The 12,529-nt window shown below is 38.3% G+C and overlaps 1 protein-coding gene across 7 annotated transcripts in view; it reads left to right on the top strand.

The window, feature by feature from the left end:
- The window catches only part of MAP3K7 (mitogen-activated protein kinase kinase kinase 7), a 72,945-nt gene that overhangs the window by 15,259 nt on the left and 45,157 nt on the right, over positions 1-12,529 (top strand). For all 7 annotated transcript variants that reach the window (XR_004184363.1, XR_004184362.1, XR_004184364.1 and 4 more), the window contains exons 2-5: positions 96-206; positions 3,276-3,341; positions 10,563-10,608; positions 12,017-12,155. Coding sequence is in view for 2 of the 7 variants with exons in the window: in XM_021937614.2 (XP_021793306.2) it covers positions 96-206; positions 3,276-3,341; positions 10,563-10,608; positions 12,017-12,155 (362 nt within the window). In the remaining 5 variants the exon portion in view is untranslated. The remainder of the gene's footprint in view (positions 1-95; positions 207-3,275; positions 3,342-10,562; positions 10,609-12,016; positions 12,156-12,529) is intronic.

Raw genomic sequence — 12,529 nt, 5'->3', positions numbered from 1 at the left:
CTTAAAGATTGGCTTCAGTTTTTTATATTGGGCTGGATCTATTTGATTCCGATTCTTGTGGTATTTTTTGTTTGTTTTTTGTTTGTTTAACTCAGGTTGTTGGAAGAGGAGCCTTTGGAGTTGTTTGCAAAGCTAAGTGGAGAGCAAAAGATGTTGCTATTAAACAAATAGAAAGTGAATCTGAGAGGAAAGCCTTTATTGTAGAGGTAAGTTGAGATGTCATTTCTTTTGTGTAGTTCTGCACTTAAGATACTCTGTGAATTTAATATTATGAAAAAGATTGGTTTCTTAGATGTCATTTCTTTGTATACATGAACATTAGCAATTTGGTTTAATCAAAGGTTAGTGCTGTAGGAACATTTTCTCATTCATACTCTTAATTCTGATTAAAAATTAGGGGAAAAGAGACTTAACTACATAAGTGAATTCACCCCTGAATTAAAACAGTTTCATCCATGGAATTCAGATCTATTTCAAGGCATAGTATTTTAATTTTAAAATAGAAAAGAAATGGTATGCTTTCCCATTATCTAACATTAAGAAATTTTATACACTTATTTTAAATGGAATGTTTTTAGAAACTCAAATTAAATTATTTTAAAGAAAAATTATTTCAAATTTGATTTTTCTCATTTAGCATGAAAATTTGCAACTATTCTCTTAGAAATAGATTCGATTGAATGATGAAGGAAAATCCAATAATCATGAGATTAGCATATTATCAAATTTATCCTTTACTAACTTTGTTATTTTGTATTTTGGATCACATTATTTAGTTAAATCAATGTTTTTATCACTATTAAACCCCATTGGCCAATGGATAAGTGGCCTCTACCTTATAAGCCTTCTGAATTTATATCTGTTTTTTCATTTAATCATAATTTCAAAATATGCTTCATATTTTTTAATGTATAACATGGAAAAATGAGGACTTAATTGTGATATGAGAAAGTGATTTATAAGTGGCTGAATGAGTTGAGAAATGCTGATAAGTGATTTGTTGTCAGCATAAAAAAAGATGATTTCTAGTAGTATGTTCTAGGAGTCTGGCCTCAGCTTTGTCTTATGCAATATTTTTATTACAGTTTAGATAAAGCTATTGATCATTTCCTGTTACATTAGCAGTTTCACAAAGCTGAGTGAAATAACATATGTGTTAAACATTAGGAATCACAAGTCAAAAAGATCATAATAGCGTGAAGAAAATTTTTTAAATCCAGATTAGATGTGCATGTAATATAAAATGGTTCTCCAAAATTCTTAATGAAAAAGACTTCAGTCTCCTATACCTCCTCCAATCTAATTTTCTGCTTCCCAGAGACAACTACTTTGAGCTCATTCCTTCATTTATGTTTGGTGTCCCCAGTCCAGATGCTATTTATTACCCCTTCTCTAAAGAATCAACCTCTAGTCTTTTGCTGGGATGAGAAGAGATAGTCATTGAGCTATTTGAAGTCAAGGAAGGAATCTGAGTCTTTTAAGCTGTCCCCTGCCCTGTCCTTTGATTAGCTCATTTGCATAGGTACCTAGCTCTGCCGCCACTCCCCAACCTTTTGGAAGCTTTGTGAGATAAATCTGGTTGCTTCTCCATTTTTCTCATTGCCAGTTTATGATGCAGCTCTTCTAGATGGCTGTATCAGTTATTGCTAGTCATTTGCTTTCCAGCTTCCAAAAATGTATGCTGTTTGTGCACTTTACATTATCTTCATCCTTCTGAGGTTATGCCTTAAAATTTTTTAAATCTTTACCATCTTAGTGGGAATTAGGGAAAGAGGAGGAAGAAATGCTTGTATAATCCGCTATCTGAATCTCAGTGCTGAACCTTAGCAAGATGAAATATAGTAAATATATTTTCATATAGTAAATAAATACAATAAATAGTGATACTAATTCTTCTATTAGGACCAAAAATCCACACATGTTGGCTCTATATAGATAGAGCTTTTTATTAGCATACAGTATGAAGGTTTAGAGACATTAGTGGACTGAATATGAGCCAGCAGCATAGTGTATGTAATAGAGAAGAGGAAGAAGAGTGGAAAAAGCGCAGAAAAGAGAGGAGAAGGGAGAAAAGAATGAAAGCAAGAAGCAGTTTGCTGTGGAGCGGGATGCATTAATAGAAAGAAGTTTGAAGACAGGCATGATGGCTCACACCTATAATCCCAGAACTTTGGGAATGGCAGATGGGTTGCTTGAGCCCAGGAGTTTGAGATCAGCCTGGGCAACATGGCAAAACCCCATCTCTACAGAAAAATACAAAAATTAGCCAGGCATGGTGGCTGTGCATCTATAGTCCCAGCTACTCCAGAGGCTGAGGTAGGAGGATTGCCTGAGTCCAGGAGGCAGAGATTGCAGTGACCCAAGATTGTACCACTGCACTGCAGCCTGGGTGACAGAGCAAAACCTGTCTCCAAAGAAAGAAGTTTGAGATCTAGAATAAGAGAAGTGAGTATAGCCAAACCCCTCATTGACCTCAGTATGGATCATTGGGTCAGGGATGATTAAAACTGAAAGAGGGAAACCAGCTAGTAGGCTATAATAATCACTGCAGCAGTTCATGTTGGGATTACTAAGGCAATGGCAGTGGGAATGGAGAGGAGAGAATGAATTCAAGAAATGGGAAATGAAATGAAGGCAAGTATACAGAGGGAGTGCACATTTTAAGTCAGATAGACTAAAGTTCAAATCCCACTTAACTATAGAACAGGTCATTTAACCCTCTCTGAGACTTAAGGTTAAAATCTCATCTTTAAAGTGGAAATGATGATACCTACCTTGCAGAGTTGTGATAATTATACGATATCTCTAAAGTGTACATTAGGCCCCCATGCAGAGTAGCTAGACTGTTCAACCATAGCTATGAAGATGATGATAACAATGATAACATGACTTCTGGTTTGGATAATGCAGCTCAGTACCATCTCTGGGATCATAGCCTAACATTTCTTGGCAGAGTTCATCTCTTCTTTATTCTATATACTCATCATGCCTTGTTCATAACTCCTGTTATAGCACTTTGCACATTGATTTAATTATTTGTTTACATGTCTATCTTTCCAGCTAAACTGTATGAGCTGGAAAACAGGGATTTTGTGCCGTTCTGGGCAGGCACTTGGTATTTTCAGGCTATGATTACAATGCCTGTTACATAGTAAATAGTGATTGTTGAATGATTTAAACAAATGTTTTGTACAACAGTAAGATTTTAATGATACTGTGAAATCAGTACTTCAAAAGTTTATCACTTTATAAAAGAAACCTTAATTTCTTAACAGCTTCGGCAGTTATCCCGTGTGAACCATCCTAATATTGTAAAGCTTTATGGAGCCTGCTTGAATCCAGTAAGTTTGTTACTTTTTCATCTTCACCTATGAGAAATGACATGGCAGATGTGTGTAGTTTATGTAGCTCTTTTGTTTTTCTTTTTGGCTTTTTTCTTTAAGGTTTTCAAAAATATTATATTTTTTCAAGATAAAAAGGTACCTCCAATACTTTAAAATATCAGCAGTGATCCCAATAGTTCAAGGACTATTATGAGTACATGTGACTATTATACACACACAATATGTCATCAACACACTCTAAACAGTGAAAATAGAGCACTACAGCATTGCTCCCACATTATTCTTTTTTTTCTTTCTTTCTCTTTATGTATTTATTGAGTTACTTATTCATTTTTGATATCTTTTTTTATTATTATTATACTTTAAGTTCTAGGGTACATGTGCACAACATGCAAGATTGTTACATATGTATACATGTGCCATGTTGGTGTGCTGAACCCATTAACTCGTCATTTACATTAGGTATATCACCTAATAGTATCCCTCCCCCTCCCCCGACCCCACAACAGGCTCCAGTGTGTGATGTTCCCCAACCTGTATCCAAGTGTTTTCATTGTTCAGTTCCCACCTATGAGTGAGAACATGCAGTGTTTGATTTTCTGTCCTTGCGATAGTTTGCTCAGAATGATGGTTTCCAGCTTCATCCATGTCCCTACAAAGGACATGAAGTCATCCTTTTTTTTTTCCTTTTTTAAGATGGAGTCTTGCTCTGTCACCCAGGCTAGAGTACAGTGGCGCAATCTCGGCTCACTGCAAGCTCTGCCTCCTGGGTTCACACCATTCTCCTGCCTCAACCACCTGAGTAGCTGGGACTGCAGGTGCCCACCACCACGCCTGGCTAATTCTTTTTGTATTTTTTTTAGTAGAGATGGGGTTTCACCATGTTAGCCAAGATGGTCTCAATCTCCTGAACTCGAGATCCGCCTGTCTCTGCCTCCCAAAGTGCTGGGATCACAGGCGTGAGCCACCACACCCAGCCGAACTCATCCTTTTTTATGGCTGCATAGTATTCCATGATGTATGTGTGCCACTTTTTCTTAATCCAGTCTATCATTGATGTACATTTGGGTTGGTTCCAAGTCTTTGCTATTGTGAATAGTGCCGTAATAAACATACATGTGCATGTGTCTTTATAGCAGCATGATTTATAATCATTTGGGTATATACCCAGTAATGGGATGGCTGGGTCAAATGGTGTTTCTAGTTCTAGATCCTTGAGGAATCACCACACTGTCTTCCACAATGGTTGAACTAGTTTACAATCCCACCAACAGTGTAAAAGTGTTCCTATTTCTCCACATCCTCTCCAGCACCTGTTGTTTCCTGACTTTTAATGATCGCCATTCTAACTGGCGTGAGATGGTATCTCATTGTGGTTTTGATTTGCATTTCTCTGATGGCCAATGATGATGAGCATTTTTTCATGTGTCTGTTGGCTGCATAAATGTATTCTTTTGAGAAGTGTCTGTTCATACCCTTCACCCTCTTTTTGATGGGGTTGTTTGATTTTTTTCTTGTAAATTTGTTTAAGTTCTTTGTAGATTCTGGATATTAGCCCTTTGTCAGATGGGTAGATTGTAAAAATTTTCTCCCATTCTGTGGGTTGCCTGTTCACTCTGATGGTAGTTTCTTTTGCTGTGCAGAAGCTCTTTAGTTTAATTAGATCCCATTTGTCAATTTTGGCTTTTGTTGCCATTGCTTTTGGTGTTTTAGTCATGAAGTCCTTGCCCAGGCTATGTCCTGAATAGTGTTGCCTAGGTTTTCTTCTAGGGTTTTTATGGTCTTAGGTCTAACATTTAAGTCTTTAATCCATCTTGAATTAATTTTTGTATAAGGTATAAGGAATGGATCCAGTTTCAGCTTTCTACATATGGCTGGCCAGTTTTCCCAGCACCATTTATTAAATAGGGAATCCTTTCCCCGTGTCTTGTTTTTGTCAGGTTTGTCAAAGATCAGATGGTTGTAGATGTGTGGTATTATTTCTGAGGCCTTTGTTCTGTTCCATTGGTCTGTATCTCTGTTTTGGTACCAGCACCATGCTGTTTTGGTTACTTTAGCCTTGTAGTATAGTTTGAAGTCAGGTAGCGTGATGCCTCCGGCTTTGTTCTTTTGGCTTAGGATTGTGTTGGCAATGCGTGCTCTTTTTTGGTTCCATATGAACTTTAAAGTAGTTTTTTCCAGTTTTGTGAAGAAAGTCATTGGTAGCTTGACAGGGATGGCATTGAACCTATAAATTACCTTGGGAAGTATGGCCATTTTCACAGTATTGATTCTTCCTGTCCATGAGCATGGAATGTTCTTCCATTTGTTTGTGTCCTCTTTTACTTCGTTGAGCAGTGGTTTGTAGTTTTCCTTGAGGAGGTCCTTCACATCCCTTGTAAGTTTGATTCCTAGGTATTTTACTCTCTTTGAAGCAATTGTGAATGGGAGTTCACTCATGATTTGGCTCTCTGTTTGTCTGTTATTGGTGTATAAGAATGCTTGTGATTTTTGCATATTGATTTTGTATCCTGAGACTTTGCTGAAGTTGCTTATCAGCTTAAGGAGATTGTGGGCTGCGATGATGGGGTTTTCTAAATATACAATCACATCATCTGCAAACAGGGACAATTTGACTTCCTCTTTTCCTAATTGAATACCCTTTATTTATTTCTTCTGCCTGATTGTCCTGGCCAGAACTTCCAACACTACGTTGAATAGGAATGGTGAGAGAGGGCATGCCTGTCTTGTGCCTGTTTTCAAAGGGAATGCTTCCAGTTTTTGCCCATTCGGTATGATATTGGCTGTGGGTTTGTCATAAATAGCTCTTATAATTTTGAGATGCGTCCCATCAATACTTAGTTTATTGAGAGATTTTAGCATGAAGCGCTGTTGAATTTTGCCGAAGGCCTTTTCTGCATTTATTGAGATAATCATGTCGTTTTTGCCTTTGTTTCTGTTTATATGATAGATTATGTTTATCGATTTGCATATGTTGAACCAGCCTTTCATGCAAGGGATGAAGCCAACTTGATCATGGTGCGTCAGCTTTTTGATGTGCTACTGGATTCAGCTTGCCAGTATTTTATTGAGGATTTTTGCATCAATGTTCATCAGGGATATTGGTCTGAAATTCTCTTTTTTGTTGTTGTGTCTCTGCCAGGCTTTGGTGTCAGGATGATGCTGGCCTCATAAAATTAGTTAGGGAGGATTCCCTCTCTTTCTATTGACTGGAATAGTTTCAGAAGGAATGGTACCAGCTCCTCTTTGTACCTCTGGTAGAATCTGGCTATGAATCTGTTTGGTCCTGGACTTTTTTTTTGTTTGGTAGGCCATTAATTATTGCCTCAATTTCAGAACCTGTTATTGGTCTATTCAGGGATTCAACTTCTTCCTGGTTTAGTCCTGGGAGGGTGTATGTTTCCAGGAATTTACCCATTTCGTCTAGATTTTCTGGTTTATTTGCATAGAGGTGTTTATAGTATTCTCTGATGGTAGTTTGTATTTCTGTGGGATTGGTGGTGATATCCCCTTTATCATTTTTTATTACATCTCTTTGATTCTTCTCTCTTTTCTTCTTTATTAGTCTTGCTAGTGATCTATCAATTTTGTTGATCTTTTCAAAGAACCAGCTCCTGGATTCATTGATTTTTTTTTTTAAGGGTTTTTTGTGTCTCCTTCAGTTCTGCTCTGATCTTAGTTACTTCTTGCCTTCTGCCAGCTTTTGAATGTGTTTGCTCATGCTTCTCTAGTTCTTTTAATTGTGATATTAGGGTGTCAATTTTAGATCTTTCCAGCTTTCTCTTGTGGGCATTTAGTGCTATAAATTCCCCTCTACACACTGCTTTAAATGTGTCCCAGATATTCTGGTATGTTGTGTCTTTGTTCTCATTGGTTTCAAAGAACATCTTTATTTCTGCCTTCATTTCGTTATGTACTCAGTAGTCATTCAGGAGCAAGTTGTTCAGTTTCCACGTAGTTGAGTGGTTTTCAGTGAGTTTCTTAATCCTGAGTTCTAGTTTGATTGCACTGTGATCTGAGAGAAAGTTTATTATAATTTCTGTTCTTTTATATTTGCTGCGGAGTGCTTTACTTCCAACTGTGTGGTCAATTTTGGAATAAGTGCAGTGTGGTGCTGAGAAGAATGTATGTTCTGTTGATTTGGGATGAGGAGTTCTGTAGAGGTCTATTAGGTCCACTTGGTGCAGAGTTGAGTTCAATTCCTGGATATCCTTGTTAACTTTCTGTCTTGTTGATGTTGATGTTGACAATGGGATGTTAAAGTCAGCCATTATTATTGTATGGGAGTCTGAGTCTCTTTGTAGGTCTCTAAGGACTTGCTTTGTGAATCTGGGTTCTCCTGTATTGGGTGCATATATATTCAGGATTGTTAGCTCTTCTTGTTGAATTGATCCCTTTACCATTATGTAATGGCCTTCTTTGTCTCTTTTGATCTTTGTTGGTTTAAAGTCTGTTTTATCAGAGACTAGGATTGCAACCCCTGCTTTTTTTTGTTTTCCATTTGCTTGGTAGATCTTCCTCCATCCCTTTATTTTGAGCCTATGTGTGTCTCTGCATGTGAGATGGGTCTCCTGAATACAGCATACTGATGGGTCTTGACTCTTTATCCAATTTGCCAGTCTGTGTCTTTTAATTGGAGCATTTAGCCCATTTACATTTAAGGTTAATATTGTTATGTGTGAATTTGATCCTGTCATTATTATGTTAGCTGGTTATTTTGCTCGTTAGTTGATGCAGTTTCTTCCTAGCTGCAATGGTCTTTACAATTTGACATATTTTTGCATGGCTGGTACCGGTTGTTCCTTTCCATGTTTAGTGCTTCCTTCAGGAGCTCTTGTAAGGCAGGCTGGCGGTGACAGAATCTTTCAGCATTTGTTTGTCTGTAAAGGATTTTATTTCTCCTTCACTTATGAAACTTAGTTTGGCTGGATATGAAATTCTGGGTTGAAAATTCTTTTCTTTAAGAATGTTGAACATTGGCCCCCACTCTCTTCTGGCTTGTAGAGTTTCTGCCGAGAGATCCACTGTTAGTCTGATAGATTTCCCTTTGTGGGTAACCCGACCTTTCTCTCTGGCTGCCCTTAACATTTTTTCCTTCATTTCAACTTTGATGAATCTGACAATTATGTGTCTTGGAGTTGTTCTTCTCCAGGATTGTCTTTGTAGCGTTCTCTGTATTTCCTGAATATGGATGTTGGCCTGCCTTGCTAGGTTGGGGAAGTTCTCCTGCATAATATCCTGAAGAGTGTTTTCCAACTTGGTTCCATTCTGCCCGTCACTTTCAAGTACACCAATCAGACATAGATTTGGTCTTTTCACATAGTCCCATATTTCTTGGAGGCTTTGTTCATTTCTTTTTATTCACTTTTCTCTAAACTTCTCACTTCATTTCATTCATTTGATCTTCAATCACTGATACCCTTTCTTCCAGTTGATCAATTTGGCTACTGAAGCTTGTGCCTGCGTCATGTAGTTCTCATGCCATGGTTTTTGGCTCCATTAGGTCATTTAAGGTCTTCTCTATGCTGTTTATTCTAGTTACCCATTTGTCTAGTCTTTTTTCAAGGTTTTTAGCTTCTTTGCGATGGGTTCGAACATCCTTCTTTAGCTCGAAGTTTTTTATTACCGATCATCTGAAGCCTTCTTCTCTCAACTCGTCAAAGGCATTCTCCATGTAGCTTTGTTCCATTGCTAGTGAGGAGCTGTGTTCCTTTGGAAGAGAAGAGGCGCTCTGATTTTTAGAATTTTCAGTTTTTCTGCCCTGGTTTCTCCCCATCTTTGTGGTTTTATCTACCTTTGGTCTTTGATGATGGTGATATACAAATGGGGTTTTGATGTGGATGCCCTTTCTGTTTGTTAGTTTTCCTTCTAACAGTCAGGACCCTCAGCTGCAGATCTGTTGGAGTTTGCTGGAGGTCCACTCCAGACCCTGTTTGTCTGGGTATCACCAGCAGAGGCTGCAGAACAGCAAATATTGCAGAATGGCAAATGTTGCTGCCTGATCCTTCCTCTGGAAGCTTCGTCTCAGAGGGGCACCCGGCTGTATGAGGTGTCAGTCGGCCCTTACTGGAGATGTCTCTCAGTTTGGCTACTCGGAGGTCAGGGACCCACTTGAGGAGGCAGTCTGTCTGTTCTCAGATCTCAAATTCCATACTAGGAGAACGACTACTTCTTCAAAGCTGTCAAGACAGGGACGTTTAAGTCTTCAGAAGTTTCTGCTGCCTTTTCTTCAGCTATGCCCTGCCCCCAGAGGTGGAGTGTACAGAGGCAGGTAGGCCTCCTTGAGCTGTGGTGGGCTCCCCCCAGTTCAAGCTTCCTGGCTGCTTTGTTTACCTATTCAAGCCACGGCAATGGTGGGCACCCCTACCCCAGCCTCGCTGCTGCCTTGCAGTTCGATCTCAGACTGCTGTGCTAGCAGTGAGCGAGGCTCCATGGGCGTGGGACCCTCCAAGCCAGGCATGGGATATAATCTCGTGGTGTGCCGTTTGCTAAGACCGTTGGAAAAGTGCAGTATTAGGGTGGGAGTGTCCTGATTTTCCAGGTACCATCTGTCACAGCTTCCCTTTGCTAGGAAAGGGAATTCCCCGACCCCTTGTACTTCCCAGGTGAGGCAATGCCCCGCTCTGCTTCAGCTCACACTCCATGGGCTGCACCCACTGTCTGACAAGCCCCAGTGAAATGAACCTGGTACCTCAGTTGGAAATGCAGAAATCACCTGTCTTCTGTGTCACTCATGCTGGGAGCTGTAGACTGGAGCTGTTCCTATTTGGCCATCTTGGAACCTCCTGTGTAGCTATTTTGATCTACTATCTTAGATGTATTTCTGAAAGAACAGTTATAGTTTGTTCATTTGACTTGTTTCTAGTCTTTTAGCAAAACAGTGTGTTGGAAGAGCTATTTTAGATGATCTTGTCCAATAACCTCATCTTCTTATGAGGCTTTTGATATCCTGTGGTAGCACCTACTTACTGGCACTGGAGAAAGTCCCCAAAATATCTTGTGATTGTATTTTACATATATCTTCACTCTTAGCGGACTCCTAGAAGACAGTCTTAGGTCATAGATATCTTTTCCTTCCCTAGTACTGTTCACATAGTAGGGGCCCAAGAATGATTTTTAATATATCTGTAAAATCAGGGGAGTGAATTAAATTATCTCTCAAAGGCCCTAAGATGCTGGAGCTTCTTGGTTAATGCTTCTTGTATATGTTTCCTTTAGGTGTGTCTTGTGATGGAATATGCTGAAGGGGGCTCTTTATATAATGGTGAGTGTCACTAGACCTGTCTTTATCTAGCAGATTAAAATAATTTGAAAACTTTTAATATAAACTATAAGTTGTTTAACATTCTTCACAATTTGCCATCAGAGTCTCAAAAGGACATGATTTTTAAAAATCTACTAAAGAATAAAAATGGAAAGATACGATTCTATAACATTAGTTTGTGAAATTTAGAGGTCTGTCAATTTTTTAAGTAGATGGTACTTTGCATTTCATTAAAAGCATTTAAGTAAAAATTTACTTTTTAAATAGATTTTAAAATATCTTCAGATTTTTTTCTTTTTGCCCTCATAACGTTGAGCCTCCTCATTTTAGAACTCTTTAACCATATTTCCATTTCACTCTGCTTTATTTTTTCTTTTTTAAAAAAAAAATTGTGAAAACTCACTTCACACAACCTTTTATTTGTAGCAATGAAAAAAACCTTGTGTAGTTACCTTTGTAGAACAGAACTCTTTTACCCTAAAAATACCAACCATATGCAGACATGTATTGTCTCTTGTAGCACTAGTTATATAAAACAAATTGTTACATCTTATTTTATAATTAATATTATTTTATGTAAACTTTTACTTATGTTTACTGCCCATGTGTTCTTCATTGTTGATGGATATCTAATACCCTATTGTTTTATTTGATTGAACTACTTCTGGTTTTTAGCCATTACAGAAAATACAGGTGCAAACATCTTGATATACATTGTTTTGTTTCTTTCTGTACTATGCTCTGCCTCTCTCTTGTAGTAGTGTGCCGTAAGACTGCTCATAATTTATATTACTTTATGAAAGTCTTTATGTGTTTGAAAAAGTGTAGTAATGTATATTCGATTTTACTTGAATGTAGGAATAACATTTAATAGATGTACTATTAAATGTTACTATTATGGCAGTTATCCACTCAAAATTATTAGATATTTTCATCCTTTTTATTTAGAAAAAAAAATTAAAAGGCCAGGCATGGTGGCTCACGCCTGTAATCCCAGCACTTTGGGAGGCCAAGGCAGGAGGATCATGAGGTCAAGAGATCAAGACCATCCTGGCCAACATGGTGATACCCTGTCTCTACTACAAATACAAAAATTAGCTGGGCATGGTGGCACACACCTGTAGTCCCAGCTGCTCGGGAGGCTGAGCCAGGAGAATCATCTGAACCCAGGAGGCAGAGGTTGCAGTGAGCCAAGATCGCACCACTACACTCCAACCTGGCGACAAAGTGAGACTCCGTCTCAAAAAACAAAAAGAAAAAAGAAAGAAAACAATTAAAAGCAGAACTGATGGAACATATGTATATGTAGAAAAATACCCAGTCATGTATTCTGATAGTGCTTGCATTCACGTTGTGTCTTTTGTTATATGCAATAAAGTTCTTTTTAGTTTGTGCCTTTTTTTTGCAGTGCTGCATGGTGCTGAACCATTGCCATATTATACTGCTGCCCACGCAATGAGTTGGTGTTTACAGTGTTCCCAAGGAGTGGCTTATCTTCACAGCATGCAACCCAAAGCGCTAATTCACAGGGACCTGAAACCACCAAAGTAAGTTCTAATAACGTGACACACCTCAGCCCCTTCCTCCTTCTCTCTCACTCTCGAATTCAAGCTGATTATTGTACAGGAGTTTCTCTTTTCTCTATTTGGCTTACTCAATGTTTACTAACTCACCTTCATCATTGAGTCATTTATCTAAGCTTGTATTTTAGATGTTGTCTTTAGTGGGATTTTTATTTTTGGTAACTTCTACCTTAGATTAGCATACTTCTAGACTCTGTTAGCCTATAAAAATCTCATTTTGTGCCTGCAGTATATAATATTGCTGTTAGACAATTCCTTGAGGGCAGAGACAGGTCTGACGTTTTTCTTGCTGTGTCCCTAACACCTAGCACATAAACATTCTACAAAAATTTGCAGAG

Source organism: Papio anubis, chromosome 6 (genome assembly GCF_008728515.1).
Source record: "Papio anubis isolate 15944 chromosome 6, Panubis1.0, whole genome shotgun sequence".
NCBI lineage: Eukaryota > Metazoa > Chordata > Mammalia > Primates > Cercopithecidae > Papio > Papio anubis.
Note: the sequence above shows the minus strand (reverse complement) of the source record. Positions and strands in the feature narration are given on the sequence as shown.